This window comes from Lissotriton vulgaris, chromosome 11 (genome assembly GCF_964263255.1).
Source record: "Lissotriton vulgaris chromosome 11, aLisVul1.2, whole genome shotgun sequence".
In the NCBI taxonomy this organism is placed as follows: domain Eukaryota; kingdom Metazoa; phylum Chordata; class Amphibia; order Caudata; family Salamandridae; genus Lissotriton; species Lissotriton vulgaris.
The window spans coordinates 727,067,510-727,091,761 of record NC_141699.1 but is presented as its reverse complement, the minus strand read 5'-3'; the positions used below and the strand labels follow the sequence as shown (position 1 = coordinate 727,091,761).

The following is a 24,252-nucleotide window of genomic DNA, read 5'->3' as shown; positions in this document are numbered from 1 at the left end:
CAGCTACGTGGGCCTCGCTGCACACGTTTGCAAGACACTACTGCCTGGACAGCCAAGTCCGGAGGGATGGCTTTTTTGGCCGTTCCGTTCTCCAGGACTTTCAGGTGTGATTATTGGTTCGCAGACCCACCGGCGGGGTTGGTATTGCGGGGGTATCTATTCTAAGGTAAGGAATCTATCACTAACGTGTCTCTTTCAGATGCACAAGTTACTACTTGTGTAACGATATATCTGTAAGAGACATTAGTTAGTGATAGATTCCTTACCGACCCACCCATCCTCCCCGTTCTGCGAACCGATATCTAGGGTTAAGGTCATCCCCTTTCAGGGCCCTAGTTTCAATGGCCCCAGTGTTGGTTTTTAGCATAGCTCAGTGTTTCAGGCGTGGAAAAGCTGTGTCTAAGAACTGACGTTAGCACGCAGAGGCGGTGTCTAAGTACTCCGACGAAGTCATCACGGAGCCCACGACGCCGACGACGGACGCGGAGCCGCAGACGACGCCTACCGACGGGCAAGGGTACTGCTACGCAAAAATTTCCGGATCCAGTCTGACAGCTGTGGTTATTCTAAAGTAAGGAATCTATCACTAACTAATGTCTCTTACAGATATATCGTTACACAAGTAGTAACTTGTGCACCAGTACCAATACTCCAGCGAGCGTCAACCACAGAGGAAGTTCTACCAATGGGGCCCTCAGCAGTAAACAACCTCCCCGCAATCATGGATTCAATTGAACCTTCCATATTCACCGCCTCCAACAACCCACAAACCTTGACCAGCAATTGATCCCCATATTCAACCTGTCTAAACATGCCCTATCCTCACAGGAGACTTCACTCTTGAGCAGAGGCCTGACATATCTTCCCACTGAATGAAGCAACTTCTTCAACCTCCAAGAAAACCTACTCCAATTTTTCAGACGGATCTGCCTGTGATACTTCTTCTCCAACAGACCACTCCCCAACCCAACAACAAGAAGTCCCTTTCACACACCGTCCACCTTCAATCCCCCCTCTACTTCCATGTCCCCTTAAATACTCTCATTTGAAAGCATATTACTACAAGAGGTAGCTGCCCTGAAGAACCAGTTCGAATACGTTTCTTCTTGGAGAAACAAGCATTGTTGAACCTCAAAGAAAACTCCAACCTGATTATCAAACCAGCAGATAAGGGAGGGGGTATAGTAGTCATGGACATCCAAAAATACGATCTAGAGATCAAGAGACAACTATCCAATGGATGCCATTATCGTCCACTATCCAAGGACCCTCTCCCTGACATCAAATTGAAAACCCAAACCGTCACCAGCCACGCCATGACATTGAACATTATCACACAGAATTTTTTTTTTCTTGAACAATCAACATCCCCGCACGCCGGTCATCTTTGTCCTACCAAAAATACATAAGGACACCACTAACCCAGCCGCCCGACTCATTGTCTCGGGGTGTGCTTCCATTCTCGCACCCCAAGGAAAATACATTGACGCAGCTATCAAAGGCTTTGTTCCACTGATGGATACTTTTGAACGTGATAGCATGGACCTCATAAACACCATTGAGGACAAATCCTTCAATTCTGACACTGATCTCATGGGCTCCACATCGAGTCCCTCTATACCAACATCCCCCATGATGAAGGCTTACAGGTCATCCAGGACCTCCTAGAAACCAGGCCCAAACCTTCTACCACCAGATCAAGGGTGTTTCTATGGGAGCCTGCTTTGCCCCTAACTCTGTGATCCTATTTGTACACAATCTCAAGTAAACCCTCATCCTGACACCTCTCAACCCCTTTCAAGACCACATACTTCTGTGACGGAGGTACTTAGATGATATCCTCTTACTTTGGAAAGGCACCACAGATACCCTAGACACCTTTTTGATCTGGCTAAACCAATCACAACCAAGTCTCAGATTCACATCCCACTGTAGACCCAATGTACTTCCATTCCTTGACCTCACTCTACACGCTGACAATGGGAAACTTGGCACCGCCTTGTACAGGAAATCCACGGAACGAAACACCCTTCTACTCCAGTTACCATCCCCGCAGCCTCCGCGATGGCCTTCCTTAAAGGCAATTCCTTCGCATTAGAAGGAATTGCAAATGACCCAAAGACTACTTTTGTGAAGCAGCCATTCTGACCAATAAACTGCCACAGAGGGGATATCCTTCACGCTTGGTTTCCAGAGCAGGCAAGTCGGCCTGGTACGGCAACCAAGAACATCTTCTCACCCACGAGATCAGACGCAAGAACATTAGGAGCCACTTTGTCACTACATTCAGTCCATCTCGCAATCAAGTCAGCAAAATTATCAGGATAAATTGGCCCATCCTCCGGACTCATGAACCCTTCCAACCACCTCCCTTTTTCTCCTACAAAAGAGGCGACAACCTCTCCAATCATCTGGTGCATGCCATCACATGCCCAACCAAACCAAACAACCCAGAATCAATCACAACAGCACGGGGTCTTCCACCAGTTCTTGGAAACTACACATGCCAAAATTGTGTTGTCTGCTGCCTTTATTTTGAACACTAAAGAATTTGTGTCTAACAATATGACCTACAAATTGAAGATTTTCACGTACTGCCGATCCTCCAATGTCATTTACGCCATACATTGCCCATACAATCTAGTTTACATCGGCCAAACAACACAAATGGTGAAACAGCGTTTAATCCATCACAAAAGCTGCATCCACTGTTAAGTCATGAGTGCCCCCTTGGTGACCCATTATATGGAGAAACAACACAGTGAAATGGGCATGACGTGGCAGGTCATAGACCAACCTGCACTGCCCACCAGGGGTGGTAATCAACAACTGTTGCTTAACAGGCGCAAATGTAAATGGATTACTCGATGCAACTCTGTTAATCAAGGATTGAATACCATTGATGAGTGGAATAATACCATACAACTGTAATAGGCTTTCTCCTACAGCTTCATATCCTGGGAGGCTCCTCCCCTTCTGTACCCTTGTTCTGGCACTCAATTGGTGATTGTAGCTTCCCTACACAACCTCCTTGTCCAACTCGAGCCACATGCCAGGACTCTTCTGTAATAATTGCTGATAAACTCTGTCATGCCTAATTAGACTTTTTCCTATAGGCAAGTCTCTGCATCGCAATTATATTGAACTTATTGATGTGGGAATCCATTAACAAAATGTACCTATTGTTGTGAGATTCCATTACCAAAATGTATCTTATTGCTAACTAAGTTAATTGATTGAATTGTTTTTGTTTAAAAACCTACACTACTGTAACACTTAATTCCATAATTACAGTATGTATTCCTCGTAACAGAGCGTGCCTTCGCTCACATTATTTTTTCCCTTTTTTTCCCTTTTACTCTTTCTCGGGCCCTCACAGTCTCGGCCCAAGTCCGCCTGTGCAATTGGCTGATCCCACTCATCGCCTGCCCCCCCTCCCGGCCCCACACACACATTGACTGCCTCACTCTGCCACTTCTTATACGCAGCAGACTCGCCCCCGGGTTCATTGCCGACCTGTCAGCCGATTACACCTGACGGCTACCTGTGAATCGGGGCTCCGACCCAGGTTTCCGGCTAGAGCCTTGCCTAAGCCCTGGCCCATTTCGAACCTCATCCACTACGGTGAGTGTCTTCTGGTGGTTTTGGCCCTCGCTACCATTACCACTAACTGCTCATGGCCCACATTGGGACCGCCCGCCATAATTCTGGTCTCCTTCTTCTACATCTCCCGCCTCACCTGGTCCACTCCTACTTCGGGTAAGCTTGCGACCCTCCCTTTTGCGCTGGACTGATGTGCTTGCCTTCCGCGCTTCTTTTCTCACCTGTGTTGCACTACTGACCGGCCTCCTCCTCATTAGGGGGGCACCCGTGAGCATAATCTCGACACCCTCATCAAGACCCTAAGGGGCTCCAACATACTTTGGACTGGCATATCCTGCTTGATCAACTCTCACTGATTCCTTGGTAAGTTGTTGACATCGCAAATTCGCACGACCCACATCCTCCTACCACTTCCCCTCCAACCTGTTGTTTTTCTACCAGCAGCCCTTCGCCACATAGCTTTGGCGAAATCTCCGTTGGGTCAAAGCTTACCTCCTCTCTTGTACAACACCTTTCATTTGGTAACCTGGTCCTGAGGATGACCCTAATCTACAGGGATCGAAACGTCGTCGACATCCCAGCCCAATTTGTGGCGTAATATACTGTGGTTCACTAAAAATGCCTAACTCTGTATTAGTTTATGCAAATACTTACCTGTGAACCTCAAGTATTCTGTATTTATTGTCACATTTCCACTTGCGCGATATATTGCTGTTCACTTGTCACCTGCGCCATCCACCTAGAGTGTCACGAGCACTTGTGTGCACATAATTCTTCTGGTTACTCAGGTATCTATTGCTTACAGTGCTGTAATACCTGTTCCCAATTTGTCCATACCTTTTAAGTTCTTGTTCCCTCTTGCATTGATTCAATATATGATGCCTTTGCTATGTTTAACTAAACCATGAGTCTCCCTACCTTCCATTCTTGCAATGTTTTGTGCATGCTTACCTACTCGTCTCGCAAATAATACCAGGTGAGCTATTGTTGTTTATATACTCTACTTCACCCAGCTCTTAACTTGGTCTATGGGTTCACTCCTGTTGTTTTTCTGTGTAGAGGAAACAACAAGCCAGTGGCAGAGTTGTACATTTGGGAGCTTATGTGTTTGGGTGTGAATAAAACCATGCTGGCCACTTTGCGACCTATTTGTTTTGCTTTATTTAGGTAAATAAATATTTTTTGTTTTGTGAACCTTTTTTGTCTCTCCGGCCCAAGGCTGTATTTTGTAACAGAAAAAAATCAGACATAAATGACATTTGCAGCAAAAGCGCGATCGAAGGAAGGGAAAGGAAAAACAGGTTTATTGACATCACAGTTTTGAAGAAAAACAGAACTAGCGCTTCAGTGGCAAACCCGAGTGGCGCTAATGTGTTTGGATGTGAATAAAACCAATATGGGCACTTTGCGACCACTCTGTCTTCCTTTATTTAGTTAATTGCTGATTTTTAGTATTGTGAACTTTTTTTCTTTCCGTCTTGAGGCTGCACTTCCGAAGAGATAAATGTAAGAAACAGATGAGATTACACTGACCTAAAAACGGGAAACGGGCAACAGAAAATGGAAAAAAGCAGGAGCAGCAGACGATAAAGAAACGAGCGATTGGCTTTTCTATCCGCATGGGTGTGGAAAAGATGAGGGGAGGAAGGTAGGATGAGCGCTAGTCCACTGCATACATCTGAGCCATCCTTTCAGATCACTCACTTAAAAAGAATATTAAGAGGGGGCAAGCTGCGATGAGTGAGGAGGTGGGGCATGGTTTGAGGCAGGGGCAGGTTTGAGCCCCGTGAGTGATTGGAAAGGTGTGTAGGGGAGAGCAGAGAGTGTGGGGTGTAGGAGCGAGTGGAAAATACAGGCTAGTGAGAGCAAAACCAGTGCGGTGCTCGTGAAAGAGAACCGTGCTGAAAAAGAGCTAATACCTGCAATTGGTCCTGGAGGCCATGGCCAGACCACGGCTGGGAAAGCTGCAAAGAGCAGGCACAGACCAGTGCCCGCTGTCATGATGTTAGTAGTTGGGAGTGGGTGGAGCCAGGGGGGCCAGAGGAAAAGGAGGAGCGGACACAGGAAGGGGACAGTTAGAGTAGGGACAGGGACGAGGATGGATGTGGAATAATAAAGTCCAGTGATAGCAATCCATGGTGTCTGTGGTTATTGTAGCAGGATGCTACAACTGGCGACGAAGGTGGGATAGGCATGTCCTGTGCCCACAGAACCCTGTTGAAAACACCCTGTCCAGTGCAGTGTCCCAAGAAGCAAGACGCTGCTGTGTGGAGCCGTGCTGCCGCCTAAGGAAGAGAGGCCAGCGGCGAGCGACTATCTCCTCAAAGCCAAGGGATTGCGGGGGCCCGAGCGAACCAAAGAAACGAGCGCCCGAGCGTCGGAAAAAAGGAAACGCTCAATCGCGCCAAAATGCGACTCACGCTCGATGCGTATGAATAAGCCTGCCCTCAGCGGAACAGAAGTCGGGTGTCCACCCAGACTCTGCTCAACCCAGTGAAGAGTGCCCAGAGAGAAGGAAAGTGCCCCAGAGGACCTGCAGCCAAGCGCCAACAAGCGTGACGAAAGCGGAGCTTGAACAGAGCTCGAACGGCTCTGACGTCGGAAATCTCACCCCTGATGCGTGAGTGTTAGCACGCAGACACAGAGTGAAGAGCCTGGTGAGGCGCTGCGGGAGCCCACCCCGATCCTACCTGCTGGTCCGGCGTGCCGTTGGCCTATTGATCAGGGAAGGTGTCATCGCTGGGGAAACCGGCTGTCGGTAAGTGCCGGTTGTGGCAGAGAGAGCCGGATGAGTGGAGAAACCGAAATCTCGTGGGAAACGGGATTCCCATAGCGGCGGCCATTTTGGAGTCAGGCGACTCCTCCAATCCCCTGTCAGGGATCGGAGTCTGCCATATTGAAGTCAGGCAAACCAAGTTAGAGGAACAAGCCTGGATAAATGTCAGTCAGCAAAAGGAACAAGCATTGATAAAGATAAATGAACAAGACTTGGCAAATACAACAGGACAAACAGCAATCAATCTGAGGAAATAAGCATTGACAAATGTAAGAAAACAAACATTATTAAATAGGAAAGGAGCAAAGAAAACAAACACTAGTAAAGACAAGAGAAAGAACGCAATAAGCATTGGCAAATGTAGAGATGCAAGCAAACGAACACTGATACCTTCAAATAAACAAGCAGTGATACATGCAATTAGACAAACATTGGTACATGCAATTCAACAAGCATTGGTGCATGCAAAGACAAGTATTGGCTAAGAGTAAACAAGCATTGGTACACTCAAATAAACAAGCAGTGATACATGCAATTAGACAAACATTGATACATGCAAATCAACAAGCATTGGTACGTGCAAAGAAACAAGCATTAATCCATACAAAGAGACACAAGCATTAATACGTGCAGATCAACAAGTGTTGGATAAATCGCGACAAAGGAAGAAAACAAGCATTGCGGAAGGCCAAACAAGCATTGGCAATAACCATACAAGCATTGGCGAACATAACAGAATCAAGCATTAGCGAAGACCAAATGAGTACTGGTGAAGGCCAAACAAGCATTGCCAACGTCCAGCACATGACCAGACCTCAGGTTTCGACTAAAGAGGATCAACTACGAAGACGAGCGAACAGCCCGTGCCCTGCGAACATGATCCATCAATATCCTCCTCTCATGACGGGAGGAGACGCCGCACAGCGGGTCACTTCATACAGTGAAGTACCGCCTCCAGCGATGCAGACTGATGATTGGGTCTCAGATCTCAAACGACACCGGTGGCTCGAAGCATTAGAAGATTTCTTAAAAGCCAATGGTGAGCAAAGAGAGAGAAAATGTCTGATGATACTCCTCCATTTGGTGGGTCCGGAGGGCCGATGCCCAATCAGGACATTTTCCAAAAAGGATACAGAAATCTATAAAAGACTCCAAAGGGAACTCTGTGCCCATCTCAACGCACAGACAGATGTGGACCATAATCGCATGGTTTTCAATACAGCACGGCAGGAAACAGGCGAACCTTTGCCAAATTTCATCACTCGGTTGCAAAGTATGGTACGAGGCTGCCACTTCAACACTTTTACAAATGAGGATGCGGTTCGACTTCGGATAATTGAAGGCTGCACAAACCCTGACACAAAGCGCAAGATCCTGCAAGGGCGTTGGTCATTAAAGGAAATCATCAAGAAGGCCGAAATTGGAATGCAAATCAAAGCAAGAGAAGGATTGAAGGACGTGCACCTAAGAGCAAACCATCAAGATACCTGGGAAGACAGAACTCAGAAAACAAACAGAACTGAAAGGAGAGAGAGGGAAGACAGACCAGCAAAAAGACAAGGGGAAAGATACAGTGACAAAGAAAATGACACGGATTACTCAGAGTCAAATGACCCAGAGTCAACCATCCAAAAGACAATTCCAAGAAGCTATTCACCCCCCAGGAGTTCCTCAAGGAGTCATTCAAAGTATGACACACCATACTCTGATGAGGAAAGAGCATCAAGTGGGACCGATCGCACTCCTGGACAAGCAGGCATCCTACACAGCAAGTGGGAGAGAAAGACTAACCATAGAAGAAGGGGTCGCACTGGTCAACACCGGAAGTCGGCGCAGGAACAGCAGTCGACAAGCAGTGAAGACGAGTCCACGGAAATATCTGGCCAGAGAACACATAAACCCCAAATCAGAGGTGTTAGAGCATCAAACAATTGGGAAGGAGAACCAGATCACACAAGACGGACTGGTCCCTCACATCAACAACAACAACCAGCAAGAAAAGATCCATGCATTCATGGGCCCCAAAGCATCCGTAGGCCCCGCGACAACGAAGAAGCAGAACGTAGATGTGTAACATCAGGCGAGAAGAACGAAGAGACAAAAGCTTGGGATCAAGCACAAGGAACAAGCACGGAATCTTCAAACAATCTCCCAAATGAGACAACATTGAAGATGTTCCAACAAAGACACACGGAGAAGCTTTTCAAAGACACTTCCGAGGTGGAAAGCAGCTCGTCACGGACTACCCGGTTCCGAAGACCACCTGGTAAGACATTCCCAAAGGAACACTCACAGAGGGAACTGACGGAGCACCCCTCTGAGTCAGAAAGCACGTTGGTCCGATCCTTTGAGTCGGCAGAGTCGTGGTCCCGACAACGACCACGCGCAGCATTCTTAAAGAAACATTCTCAGAGGGAAGTGAGGGAGAACTCCTCTGATTCAGATAGCATTTCGGTCCGATCCTTTGAGTCGACAGGGTCGTGGTCCCGACAACGGCCATGGAACCAAGCACCTGAACACATCAGCGAACCAAGGGACACTCTTCCCGTCAAGAGCGACGTGTCCCACACCAATGTCAATGCACACTCGATCACTCCACCAGACAACCTGTCACATCGAGCACAGGTGCATCGCGACACTAATACTACACCGTCACCCCGGGTAGGGGCAGCAAGGTTGACTCGAAGGCCCTGGTCCTGGTCCTATAAAATGGAATCAGACATCGTGGCCATTAGCACCCAAATAGTAACGGACCAACCAGTCGATCTGCAAAGGAAGCCAGACATGTCAGGAGAGCCAAAGCATCATCGAACGAGAACAAATATTCAGCCGGTTCCAGGGTCTGCCTGGTCTAGGCGCGAGCGGGCGTGGGAGAGACAACCCGAGACAGCAAATCAATCTCCAAGTCATACCCAGATGACCTCCACCGTTCATACCCCACCGGCTGGCATCCCAGACTCGAAACAGGAAGACAGTGTTGTTCTTGACCTGACAAAGCAAAAGGAAGCAAAAATACATGAAGACACTTGCCAGGGAACTAGGACAACATCCCTTTGGAAGAGAGGCCGATCGTCACATGAGCAAGAGCCACAAAGGAGGACAGACTGCCGATATCAAACTGAGCTTGCCAAAAGCACCTCAGACACAGAAGGCTCCATCTCTCCAGACATCAGCAACAGAGCTTGTCTATTCAAAGACGAACCACTGGCAATCATGAAGAGGAAAGAAACTATGTTGACGGTGGAGTCCGAGCAGTGGCGAGTCACGAGAAACATCTCGCACTTTGAGAAGCTGTCACAGGATACCTCCGGACTCCTGATGAGTGAAATGAACATGCCCAGTTCGGATGAACTGCACTCAGATGATCATGAGAACACTGCTCCGATCATTGAGACACTAAGTAATAACAGTCCGAGAGCCAGGTCGCCACGACCTCATCGTGACATACATCCACTCAAGAGACTGATCGTAGAGACGGACTGAGAAGTCAGTATGTTTTGTTTGTTTTGTCACAAAGGGGGGAGATGTCATGATGTTAGCATACTAGTAGTTGGGAGTGGGTGGAGCCAGGGGGACCAGAGGAAGAGGAGGAGCGGACACAGGAAGGGGACAGTTAGAGTAGGGACAGGGACGAGGATGGATGTGGAATAATAAAGTCCAGTGATAGCAATCCATGGTGTCTGTGGTTATTGTAGCAGGATGCTACACCCGCTGCTCTGAGGCTGGCTGCAGCATAACCCGTATTCTCCATCCACCTGGCTCCACTGCTCTGCTGGAGCCTGCTGACTGACTGGGAGGGGGAGGGAGAGGGAAAACAAAGAAAGTGAAACCAGCACAGTGCTTGTGAAACGAGCGCAGCGCTGATAAAGTATGTTTTATTCACCACTAAGTGAAATAAAAAAAAAAACGATTTCACTGACGTGAGGGGCGAAACGCAAAGTGGCTACACCTGAAGTCGTGGTGTGCCTGAAACAAGAAAAAGAGTACTCCGAAGCAAGGGATGAAGAATGGAAGTGGAAGGTAACTGTAGTTGGTCAGTGCTGCGCTTAGAAAAACAGAAGTGAGGTATTGTTGCTTGAACCATTTAGCAAGCAGCAAAGAAAACCAACAAAGGTTTGAACCAATGGGAGTGCAGCAGGTGGGACATAAGTCCTTTTCCCCCACAACAGGTCTTCCAGACAGCGCATTCGCTGTCTAGGCTCGACCTAAAAGCAAGGAGAAATACAAGTATATCTCCTTTTCGCACCATTCTAATGCCTTCCATTGCATGGCTTTAGAAGCTAGAAGCTAGAAGCTAGAACCAGGAGCAAAATAACTCCCACCTTATTGTGAGAGGATGTATACCCAGGAACACAAATATCCCCAACTTTTTGTGACAGGCTCTATACCCAGGAGCACTATCTCAGCAGGTCTGTTGTGGGAGGGATGTTTGGGCAGATTATCTGGCCCTAGGCAATTTGATTGCAAGAAATTGATCAATTGTGCCAATCTAAATACTTGTTTATTTAAAACAATTTCCAACTTACTTTTATTAGTTGACTTTGAAGAGTAAGGGTTGCTAAGGAAAAAGATAATAGGTAAGTCAATCTTTGACACTATCATCAAAATGTTGAAATCCAAAAATATGCCTAAAATGAAAAGCAGCTTAGTAGTTTTGTTGTCTCTAGCAACAACAAAACCTGTGGTGTTTATGAAAATATGTTAGAGTCTTACTTGACTCGTGGAACAATCTGTGAATCAGGAGGAATTACAAGGTGACTCCTTGTAAGAAGCTATTGATTTATTAAGGATGACACAAAATTAGCGATGAGATCAATGGGTTACAATGACCACTTTGCCTATATAGTCATACAGGAAAGATTACATGGAGTACATATATTTGTGTTTCCTAAGGAGAGACCTTGTGGAGCTTCTTGAAATGATGTTTAGATTTGTTTCTTACAGTGCAATGAATGCCTCGCCAGTCTCCGCACTGTCATTGGAGGAGTACATTGGTGTTGAATATTTCCGTTTCTACCGACAGGCTTTTGCCACACTTGGTTAATTTATGAATCAATAAAGATTACATTATTAACAATACGATAAAGGTCATTACACTTGACCCCTATAGTTCACAAAGGAAAGAACTATCAACTTCTTAAGTATCTTTGCATCTGCAATCCATACGGTTTTGAAAACCAAACAGATTTAATAGCGGCACAGCTAAATACAATAGTTGCAGAATGCAGCTTCATGTCAACTAAAACCTAACTATTGTAGACCCCCTTCTTTTTACACCATTCAGATTTAGCCCTCCTCCACTAAGTCGTGAATTCTCATGACAAAACATGTACAGAATTTATAGATATTGATGAAAGGCTGCATTCTGCAATATTCTTATTTGTGACAATCCAGAAGCTCAAGGGGCCAAATAAAATGTTATTTTGGCTTAGCATGCACTGTGCAGAATAGGTCACCAGGAGGCAAATACAACACTGACAACTTATGTAATAGTTGCCAAATGTATATTTGCTAGACTTTTCATGAAGAACAACGTCAACGCTGGTTACCAACCAACAAGAACCCCATCTGAACTTGGGAAACATCATCACCCACACCATTTACATTGGCCTAAAGTGCTACAAACTACTGATTTTGCTCACCCAAAGATGCGTTCAGTGACTCCATTTCAGAAGTGTTTATCTGCCAGCTAGCAGGACGGAATATACATGTACTTTAGTATGTGTGACCAGCCTTCATGGACGCAACCAACTAATTACTGTGGTGCCCCCAAATCTGTTAAATCTAAGGTTGTGTTTAATTATTCGCAACAAGAATCCAGATGAAGTAAAGTATTTTAAAGGCACGCAGGAGTGATGGTGATAGTTTTGATGCACGGTTCTGTTTAGGACAATATATAAATTAAGCACCCATAGTTTATTATTCTAAATAGAGTACTTAAGCCCCTAAAAGGTATTTTAAGCAGATGCACCAAGACAAAATAAGTAATGATTCTTTTATCATACCCTCATACATAAAAGGAAGGAGAACAACCTAAGTAACATTTCTGAAATGAAGTGAGAGAGGAAGCAGCGGAACAATACACTTTTGAGGCAATGACCATTAATTGTTTTCTGAGGTTCACTTCCATGGTTAATTTTGCTGATGTAGAAAGGTGTGTTGTGTCTTAGGTTTTGAAGTTATGGCTGTGTGATTGTCACGTTTTTGTGGAAAGAGTTATGTGATGCGTCTTAGTGTGCTCTTTGTGCTGTGTGTCTCAGCTGTAGAAAGATGCTTCACGCCTTATTGTGGAATGCATTGAACACATGTAATGTCAGTGTTCCCTGCCTAAAAGTATCCTGATGTGACAAGTGAATTTTCTCAGTTGGTGGACTGAGCTGATAAAACGTGGTTCTCCTAATGTGGAGTGTTACATGGAACCTACTTCTGATGATAGCTGTAAATGGAAGTAGTCAAAAAAGAAATATAAAGTAGCTTCATTATAACAATTTATTTGATATCAGAGTTCAATCAGAGGATTGGTAAAGGTTTCTTACAAAGGCAATAAAAGCAATGCAATATCCAGGAAAGTCTCTGGAAGTCGGATGAACTGGAAAGTTCTTAATAAAAGTCTAAAATACCAAAAGAAACTCATAAAAGGTAAGTAGAAAGGTTGTCAGTGGAGATTATTTTGTTTCCATTTACCTTGGGTTTTTCATTTGGTTGGTTGGCTATTTGCTGAAGCACCCTATCCAAACACCCTGAATGGGGCAAGAAAAAGGTGTCACTAGCATACATGTTATGGTATCTAAGCTAGTGTACTCCACATCACCCTATGAATTCTCTGCTGAACCTCCTCCTCCTTCTTAAAAGGCCATCTAGTGCTGAGTCTTTTTTCAAAGAATTATGTGGCCTCTGACACCCCTTAAACTAATGAGACAACAGCAGTCCCTCTGCAATTACAGGAGCCTTTCAACCCTCCTCTGCTTGATGCCACAAGGAATGTACATAATCATTTAGGAAAAATCTTACTTGATGCTGAAAAAGCACTTGATAAGGGTTTGTGGCAGTATTTATGGTATATTATTGGCATTTGGGAGACAATTCATAAAATGGATTCCAGCATTTTATGTTGATCTCAGGGCTAAAGTTATGAATGATTGACGGTAGTTCTTCTGAATATAAAAAAATATATATATACATGCTACTGGCGCTCGCCAGTCGGTGATTATAGTTAGGACCTAGTTCCATAGGAAAAGCATTTTTTGTTTTGCTAATAACTTTGGCGCCATTTGACGAATCATCATGATATTTTTAAAACTAGTGTGGCAGTCACTTCAGCTGCTGTCTATTAGGTTTTGGAGTGTTCTGTCAAGCAGTAGCAAAGAAAAAAGGGGCTCCAAAAATGCATTTTACACATGCAATTTCCATTGAAATAAACAGTGCTAAAATGCTTGCCTCTATCCTTAGAACATGGTAAAATTGTCCTACACCTGTATGGCACAGTTAAGTAACTTATAAGTCCCTAGTATATAGTGCAACATCTACAAGGGGGCTGTAAATGAAATGCTACTAGTAAGTCTACAGCACTCATAGTGCTTGTGCCATCCATCAAAGTAGCACGTTAAAGATCTCAGGCCTGCCATTGCAGCCTGTAGTGCATTTTTAAACTCCAGCAGAAAGTGGTCTGAGAACCAACAGAAGACCAGAACCTACTTGCCTGCCAAGATGCCTCACTGGTTGCCCTGACTCCATGGTCGTTCCAGCTATATTCTTCTCCGTAGCAGAAAATCCTGTTCAGTGGGAGCTCTCTGCAAAGTTATACAGCTTTGTGGAGCCCTCGTCAGCTACAACCTGCAGCTTCGTTCCACTGGAGATTTTAGACTTCCAAAAAATTAACAAAATCTGAAGGTAAAAACCTTCATTGTGACTCTGTCCAGTGGCTCCCCGACAATGATGCCTTCTCAGGCAACGTTGGTTGCCTTTCCCCACTGAACTCTACCTTCTTGGGAACTTTACTTCAAACTTTCTTCCAAGTCCAAAGTTAAGCCATTGCAGTTGGCCTTAACTTTTGACTTTGTCCCAGTCTTGCACAACGAGATACCCTTGGTTGGCACTTTGATATATTTGGTGCTATTTCACACTGAAACCTTTAAAAATCCATTACACCAGTTCTATTGACTGGATTTAATTTGCTTTAGCATCAATTTATGTATTACAAGTATCCTATTTTTCAAAATTGACTTGGGATTTTTCTTGTGTTGTTGTTTTCCTTTATTATTTTATTTTTGTGCTGCATAAATGCTTTGCATTTTGCCTCTAAGTTAAACTTGACTGCTTTTGTGGCAAGCTACCAGATGGTATTACAGTTTAATTTAATGTCTTTTGTGGTTCACCCTAACAAAGATTGTGATTGTTGCCTGAGTGGGGCTTCCACCCCCCCACAACCAATAACCCCATTTCTTAAATTAACTATACTAACCCGATTTCTTAAATTAAGTATACTAACCTGATTTCTTAAATTAAGTATACTGCTTTATTAGGTGGACTATTTGCTGGTATCGAAGTGGATGTGGAGCTGCTACATCATGTTACTTTGGACTAAAATATGTTCGGACACATTGTAATTCGGGGGAAATTGTAGATGAAATGGATTGGTAATGAAGTATCAGATTTCTCAATAATAAAACATTAAGAAAAAACATCTCGGGAGGAGCTTCGCGGACAACCAAGATGGCCGCGTAAGCTCGGAGCTCTGAAGACCCTCCGATCCTCCGCATTAATCCTGTCGTCTATCCTGATCCACGACAGTGGAATACTGTGGGTGAACTGCTGCTGATGCGGGACTCGTTGTCCGAGTGAGATTCCGACGTTCCTAGGTGGAGTTACACCGTGTGCAAGTTTGGGGACGGCGACGTGACCAGCGCCCGTGCTTGGGCCAGCGAGTGCGACACAGCCATACGGAGGTGGCCTGGAACGAGAGTGCCTGCTCCGCCTCGAGCGGAGCTTGCGGAGTTACGGAGTGTGTTGGTACAAACGGAAGACGGGGACAGCTGTGACCGCTTGTCATATCGTTGAGCCGGTGAGGCCCCAGGGTGTTCTCAATCGTGGTGGTCGTTCACCTATCATGGCGGGCAGAGGCGAATCCGACAGAGGGAAGCCCCGGTCAACCAGGAAATCAACCTACTCCCAATCCAACAACATGGAACGGTATGCCCACTCTAAGAGCTCGCCTGGTGCCGCGGCGAGACCCAAGGACATACATCGGGAGGTGTCGCCGGACGACTCGGCCCGACCCTCCGGGACGTTATGGGCGCCATCGAGGGTATAAAAGCCGAGATGCATAAACAGCACGAGGTCATGGCACACAAGGTCGACACACTGGCCATTGAGGACACCCTGATCAGGGCCGATTTGGGCAAGACCAACGATCGGTCAAATCACTTGACATCAAAACTTCGAGCCTGACCACGGACGTCTCGGACCTGCAATCAGAGGTCCGGGAACTGAAGTCAGCAAACGCGACATTTGCATGCAGGCTTGAAGACTTTGAAGGCCGTGCCAGACGCCAGAACGTCCGTATTGTCGGTGTTCCGGAGGGGGCCGAGGAGTCTGCCACCGACCTTTTTGTTGAAGACTTGATTCAGAATCATCTGGCCCCTCGGGGCCTTAGCAAGTTCTTTTCGGTTGAGTGTGCCCACAGACTGCCCGGAGGCCGCCCGAAGTTGGGGGCCCTTCCACGGCCCATCATTGCTCGTGTGTTCAACTTTAGGGACCGGGACGCCATCCTGCAGGCATCAAGGAGAGATGGGCCGCTGAAATACCAAAACGCAGATATCAATTTCTACCCAGACTTCACCCAGTCGGTCCAGCGGCGGAGGCAAAGCTTCACGGGTGTGAAACGACGACTGCGGGAGCTGGGGATGAAGTACTCCATGTTGTTCCCCGCAAAACTGCGTATTGAGCACGACGGCCGCGCCTTTTTCTTTGACTTGCCTGAGGTCGCCGGGGACTGGCTGGACACTTTGCCTCAACGGCGCGAGGAACACGGGGAACAGTCGGAAGGAGCAACGGGTGGCCCTGAGCCACAGGAGTGAAATGATCCTTTGGACCTTTTTCGGACAATGGGACTGCCCATGGCAGCCGGTATCACAGTACTGTATTTTTGATACTATCCTTATTTCTTGAACGGGGGATGGGGGGGGGGGATAGTAACCTCCTTTCTCCTCTAGGGGCTTTTCGTAGTGTAGTTTTCTAGGGGCGACAGGCACACTGCTAGTTGGGGGGGCTCTTTAGTCTGATGCAGGGGTGCAGGGTGGGGGGTGGTTGGGTTCTTTGTTGTTCACTTGTTCTCTTTTTCCACTTTTCTACTTCAAGGCAAGGTAAATGTTGTGTTGCATATGATTTCGTAGCGACGCCACCCGCTAGGGCTGGCATGGGCCTGCACTTTGACGATGGGGGGTAAGAAATTGAATGTACTGTGTTGGAATGTTAATGGGCTGGGAAATCGTATTAAGAGAGGTGTCGTACTACAAATGTTTGAGAGATGTATGCCTGATATTATTTTGTTACAGGAAACTCATTTGGTAGGAAACACGTGCCATGCACTTAATAGAAAGGGTTTCAAGATGGTGGCACACTCGGGGTTCTCTTCGGGGTCCCGGGGGGCGAGGATTATGGTGCGCGTGTCCCTCCCGTTCGAGATAGAATCCAGCGTGACTGATGAGAGGGGGCGCTACGCCGCCGTCACGGGTAGATGGGAGGGGCGTACCCTAGTTTTGGTTTCTGTTTACGTCCCTCCTGGTTTGCAAACAACCACGTTTCAGGATCTGGGAGGCGCCATTTTGGGTTTGCCTGAGGGCCTGCTTATTGTGGGTGGGGATTTCAATGCGGTTGGCTCGGGGACCTTAGACAGACATCCATCCAGAGATCTTTGAGGTGCGCAGTCCTGGCTTCCTGATTTCTTGGACACTATGGGGCTTATTGACTGCTGGAGGCTCTTGCATCCTACCCAGCGTCAATACTCGTTCCACTCAGGGGCTCACGGTATCCTCTACAGAATTGACTACGTTCTGGCTCTAGCGGCCCACGCATCGGCGGTCTCTGAGGCCCGACTGATGGCCAGGGGCATCTCGGACCATTCTCCGGTCTGGGTGTCCTTTGACTTTGACATCGTGGTAGCCGAGAGGGTGGCGCAGATTAATCCGTGGTACTTCCGTAACCCTAAGACGCGTGGACTCCCGGCCAAAGCCATTGAGCTCTATTCCTCTGAGAACACGGGCTCGGTCACATCGGCCATCTCCCTATGGGAGGCCTTTAAGACTGTCTTGAGAGGTGAGGCCTTCTCCTTAATGGCCGAGGTGCGGAGATGTAGGGACGCGGACGTGGTGCGGATTGAATCAGAGATTGCGGACCTCGACTCCCAATTGGAGACCGATCCGACACCGGACCTACTCCATGTTCTCTCTCTTAAGCAGTCAGAGTACCGGGCCACTGTTACTGATGCGGCTAAGATCATGGGCAGAGAACAGCAGGGGAGGATCTATGATGTCGGGGACAAGGTGGGCAAGCTTATTGCATGGCTTGACAAGAAGGAGAGGGCCAGCCGAGTGGTCCCTCAGGTGCTGGGGGAGGATGGCGTGGCTGTTACTGACCCAAGCGCTATAGTCATGGTCTTCGCCGAGTACTTCGAGTCCTTTTACACCTCGGTCTCTGAGATGTCTGAGGTGGACTCCGATGTCCTACTGCGAGAGGTGGACCTTCCGTGCCTGTCGGACACTGAACGTGACAACATGGATAGAGATATCACTGCTGACGAGGTCGCTCTCGCGATACGCTCCCTGAGGTCCGGCAAGGCGCCCGGCCCCAACGGCATCCCGGTGGAGCTCTATAAGATAAAGCCCGATGCCATCGCCCCGCCCTTACGGGACATGTTCCTGGAGGCGCGGGAGGTGGGTACGCTTCCCCCGGACCAGAGATTGGCTACCATCGTGGTCATTCATAAGGAAGGGAAGCCCAGAGACCTGTGTCGATCGTATCGCCCCATTTCTCTGCTGAATGCTGAGCCTAAGATCTTGGCTAAATTGCTGGCTAACCGACTGGTTGGCGCGATTAGCGACTTGGTACATTCGGATCAATCTGGCTTTATTCCACACCGCAACACCACCCTTAATCTTAGAAGACTCCACGGGGCCCTCGCGAGGGTCCGTACGCTCCGGGAGCCAGCCATTTTGGCGTCTTTGGATGCCACGATGGCCTTCGACTCCCTTGAGTGGAACCACCTGTGGGCGGTGTTGGCGAAGTTTGGATTTGGTCCGGAATTCATAGGATGGGTCAAGCTTCTGTATGTCAGTCCACTTGCTAATGTTACGGTCAATGGCCGCGTATCTGCGTCATTCGCTCTCTGCAGGGGCACCAGGCAGGGTTGCCCCCTGTCGCCCTTGTTGTTTGCGTTGGCACTTGAGCCTCTGGCTGCGTGGCTGTGATTTCACCCAGACATTAGCGGGATAAAGTGGTCGCCCGGATTCGAAGACCGTGTGTCTTTGTATGCTGACGACATCTTGCTTTATCTCACCTCTCCTTGCAAGTCCCTTATCGTTGTGTGCGACGTGCTGCATACCTTCGGTAGGCATTCCGGCCTGGTCATCAATTGGTCGAAGTCACATTTATATGTTCTGAGAGGTGAGGTTCCGCGGCTCCCGAGGGGTTGCAACATACAGGTCGCGAGGCAGGGATTTAAATACTTGGGTATCTACATTTCTGTCAATTCCAAGACACGGTATGCGAACAACTTGCTTCCCCCTCTTGCGTGCCTTCGGCGGGATGTAGAGGGCTGGTGGAAACTGCCGCTTTCCCTGCCCGGACGTGCGGCATTGTTCAAAATGATGTCCCTGCCCAGATTCTTGTATGCGCTTCAGAATACCCAGGACCCGGTCCCATCCGGGTATTTCAGGGAGGTCGAGGGCTTACAGCGGGCCCTTCTCTGGGATGGCAGGCCGCGCATTGCTATCACTAAACTTACGCTTCCGTGGTACGACGGAGGTATTGCATTGCCTGACATCCGGAGGTATTATTGGGCTTCCCAGCTAGCCGCCCTCAATCATGGCTTCTATGGTCCAGCTGTAAGTCCGGGTTATGCCATGGATCGGTGGTTCCTGGACGACGGGAAATATTACAGGGCTTTGTACTCGAGATCTCTGGATGGCAGAATGACAGGTCCGACTAGGACAGTGGTTCACATATGGAGGGCGGTCACAAAAGCACAGGGATGGAAAGGAAGACTCACAATGGCCACTCCACTTTACGACTCGGAATTATTGGGCAAATTGTGGCATACCAAGGGGTTTGATCGATGGGACCTGATTGGTATTTCTAAAGTTGAAGACATGCTGGTCAAGGGTGAAATAAAATCCTTCGCTGCTCTACAGACAGAGTTTCAGCTGGGAGCGACAGAATTTTTTAGGTACGCCCAACTGCAGCACGCCCTTTTGGCAGTGATGCCGGAGGGTGAGAAGGTCCCCGAATCGTCCCCGTTGGAAGACAGGGTACTGGACGGTCATATGCCGGACAGTGCCATCTCGTTGGTTTACAAAAAACTAATCAATGTCCGCACTGACCTTCTTCTTGGTGTGAGAGAGCAATGGGTTCGTGATGGTGTTGAGTTGGATGACGAAGATTCGCAGTATGGGGTATCATCCACCAAGGAGGTAGCGATCCCGGCCAGACTGCGCTTGGTCCAGCTGAAAATCTTACACAGGGTTTATGTTACCGGTCCATGACTGATCCATATGGGCCACTCGGTCGATGGCCTCTGTAGGCGTGGTTGTGCTGCACTGGCTACCTTCATGCACATCATTTGGGAGTGTCATGCGGTCGCTTCCTACTGGAGGCGTGTCCACATGGTGATGAGTGAGGTGACTGGAGTGGACCTGCTGGCCGAGGCCCGGCGCTGCCTGCTGAATGTATGGGGCCCCACAGACTACATCAGTGCGCAAACCCAATGGATCACCTTGGGTAATATGGTGGCAAAGCGTGACATGGGCAGAGAACAGCAGGGGAGGATCTATGATGTCGGGGACAAGGTGGGCAAGCTTATTGCATGGCTTGACAAGAAGGAGAGGGCCAGCCGAGTGGTCCCTCAGGTGCTGGGGGAGGACGGCGTGGCTGTTACTGACCCAAGCGCTATAGTCATGGTCTTCGCCGAGTACTTCGAGTCCTTTTACACCTCGGTCTCTGAGATGTCTGAGGTGGACTCCGATGTCCTACTGCAAGAGGTGGACCTTCCGTGCCTGTCGGACACTGAACGTGACAACATGGATAGAGATATCACTGCTGACGAGGTCGCTCTCGCGATACGCTCCCTGAGGTCCGGCAAGGCGCCCGGCCCCAACGGCATCCCGGTGGAGCTCTTTAAGATAAAGCCCGATGTCATCGCCCCGCCCTTACGGGACGTGTTCCTGGAGGCACGGGAGGTGGGTACGCTTCCCCCGGACCAGAGATTGGCTACCATCGTGGTCATTCATAAGGAAGGGAAGCCCAGAGACCTGTGTCGATCGTATCGCCCCATTTCTCTGCTGAATGCTGAGCCTAAGATCTTGGCTAAATTGCTGGCTAACCGACTGGTTGGCGCGATTAGCGACTTGGTACATCCGGATCAATCTGGCTTTATTCCACACCGCAACACCACCCTTAATCTTAGAAGACTCCACGGGGCCCTCGCGAGGGTCCGTACGCTCCGGGAGCCGGACATTTTGGCGTCTTTGGATGCCACGATGGCCTTCGACTCCCTTGAGTGGAACCACCTGTGGGCGGTGTTGGCGAAGTTTGGATTTGGTCCGGAATTCATAGGATGGGTCAAGCTTCTGTATGTCAGTCCACTTGCTAATGTTACGGTCAATGGCCGCGTATCTGCGTCATTCGCTCTCTGCAGGGGCACCAGGCAGGGTTGCCCCCTGTCGCCCTTGTTGTTTGCGTTGGCACTTGAGCCTCTGGCTGCGTGGCTGTGATTTCACCCAGACATTAGCGGGATAAAGTGGTCGCCCGGATTCGAAGACCGTGTGTCTTTGTATGCTGACGACATCTTGCTTTATCTCACCTCTCCTTGCAAGTCCCTTATCGTTGTGTGCGACGTGCTGCATACCTTCGGTAGGCATTCCGGCCTGGTCATCAATTGATCGAAGTCACATTTATATGTTCTGAGAGGTGAGGTTCCGCGGCTCCCGAGGGGTTGCAACATACAGGTCGCGAGGCAGGGATTTAAATACTTGGGTATCTACATTTCTGTCAATTCCAAGACACGGTATGCGAACAACTTGCTTCCCCCTCTTGCGTGCCTTCGGCGGGATGTAGAGGGCTGGTGGAAACTGCCGCTTTCCCTGCCCGGACGTGCGGCATTGTTCAAAATGATGTCCCTGCCCAGATTCTTGTATGCGCTTCAGAATACCCAGGACCCGGTCCCATCCGGGTATTTCAGGGAGGTCGAGGGCTTACAGCGGGCCCTTCTCTGGGATGGCAGGCCGCGCATTGCTATCACTAAACTTACGCTTCCGTGGTACGACGGAGGTATTGCATTGCCTGACATCCGGAGGTATTATTGGGCTTCCCAGCTAGCCGCCCTCAATCATGGCTTCTATGGTCCAGCTGTAAGTCCGGGTTATGCCATGGATCGGTGGTTCCTGGACGACGGGAAATATTACAGGGCTTTGTACTCGAGATCTCTGGATGGCAGAATGACAGGTCCGACTAGGACAGTGGTTCACATATGGAGGGCGGTCACAAAAGCACAGGGATGGAAAGGAAGACTCACAATGGCCACTCCACTTTACGACTCGGAATTATTGGGCAAATTGTGGCATACCAAGGGGTTTGATCGATGGGACCTGATTGGTATTTCTAAAGTTGAAGACATGCTGGTCAAGGGTGAAATAAAATCCTTCGCTGCTCTACAGACAGAGTTTCAGCTGGGAGCGACAGAATTTTTTAGGTACGCCCAACTGCAGCACGCCCTTTTGGCAGTGATGCCGGAGGGTGAGAAGGTCCCCGAATCGTCCCCGTTGGAAGACAAGGTACTGGACGGTCATATGCCGGACAGTGCCATCTCGTTGGTTTACAAAAAACTAATCAATGTCCGCACTGACCTTCTTCTTGGTGTGAGAGAGCAATGGGTTCGTGATGGTGTTGAGTTGGATGACGAAGATTCGCAGTATGGGGTATCATCCACCAAGGAGGTAGCGATCCCGGCCAGACTGCGCTTGGTCCAGCTGAAAATCTTACACAGGGTTTATGTTACCGGTCCATGACTGATCCATATGGGCCACTCGGTCGATGGCCTCTGTAGGCGTGGTTGTGCTGCACTGGCTACCTTCATGCACATCATTTGGGAGTGTCATGCGGTCGCTTCCTACTGGAGGCGTGTCCACATGGTGATGAGTGAGGTGACTGGAGTGGACCTGCTGGCCGAGGCCCAGCGCTGCCTGCTGAATGTATGGGGCCCCACAGACTACATCAGTGCACAAACCCAATGGATCACCTTGGGTAATATGGTGGCAAAGCGTGACATTGCCCAGAAGTGGGGCGCGGCATCGCCTCCCTCGGTGACATTGTGGAAGACCATCATAGATTGGTGTATGTTTCGTGAGAAAACAGTGTATGTGGCCCGGGGTAAACCCAAGAAGTGGCATAAGATCTGGGGGGCCTGGAATGAATATAGGGGTGATATCTGTCTCCCGCCTGACACTGCCCCCTTGGATGAACGATTATCTCCGTAGCCTATGGCTCCAACTCAATTGTTACTAATTGACACATCCTGCACTCTTTCCCTCCCATGATCATCCATTAGGTGCTGTTCATATGTGTACGTTTTCATGATTATTGGCCTAGCCTTCCCATGGCTTGGGTATCGTCGCATACATGTCCTTCTGCCTTGCCTTCTAGCACTAGTTTGGTGCTCTTTTTCTTGTGTTCTATTTCGGTTTTCTTAATTACTATACCATTAAAATAAACCTCGTACGATTTTACACTATGTGTTGTGTTGCACCAGCCGTTCTAATGATATTATGCTGCCTAGCCTCTGGGATGTATGGCTAAATAGCTGTGTACTTTGACTTACAAATAAAGGTTTTTCCAAAAAAAGAAAAAAAAAAGAAAAAACATCTCCCACTCCCCCACCAGTTTGCATCCCTATGATACAGCAAGGTACCCACCCAGATGTACGCATACCCATGTTTCTTAGAGTGAATTGTTAAGAATAACAAAATATGTAAAGTACAAAATGCTTAAATGAATGGCCTTTCTCTGAGTAGATTTCCATTCCACCCCGAGGCAACTAATAGTCCAGGTTGGACGGTCCCTTTAAGATGAGGCCTGACAGATGTGCATTTGGTTGACTTATGTTTGTAACAGTACTGTGAGCATTAATGTATCTCATGCACTGCAAATAGCAATCAATGTGCATGCACAGGTTTCTACTTGCTTTTTGTAAGGCTATCTAATGAACTTAACTTATGAGCCTTTTGTTGGTTTTGTGGGTAGTGAACATATTGAAGTGGTTTGTGCATTGTGTATGTGATCCTCTTCCTTGTTGTTATAGGCTTCATATCTGCAGCAAAAAATCCCTTCTGAAGCAGTGAAGGAGGAGTTGGTGGATTATGCTCGACTTCAGTGGCCTGTCCTCTTCTCGAGATTTTTTGAGGCTTCCAGGTTTTCAGGTGAGTAGTTTCCAATCAGCAGACCCCATTATGAGGACTTATAGGCATAGTCAAAATATCCTAGGTTTTCTCGTAATCTAAAATATGTGTTTTGTTACTTTGCCTTAGACTAGTAACTAATCTGCTTTCTTCACATGGACATCTTTTGATTGATCATTAACAAAATATAATTTGACATTCATTTTCATG

The 24,252-nt window shown here is 48.0% G+C and overlaps 1 protein-coding gene across 1 annotated transcript in view; it reads left to right on the top strand.

Annotated features, from left to right (window-relative positions):
• The window catches only part of LOC147683395 (unconventional myosin-VIIb-like), a 1,214,266-nt gene that overhangs the window by 876,393 nt on the left and 313,621 nt on the right, over positions 1 to 24,252 (top strand). Inside the window, exon 32 of the mRNA XM_086943813.1 lies at positions 23,946 to 24,063. Within this exon, the coding sequence (XP_086799939.1) occupies positions 23,946 to 24,063 (118 nt within the window). The remainder of the gene's footprint in view (positions 1 to 23,945; positions 24,064 to 24,252) is intronic.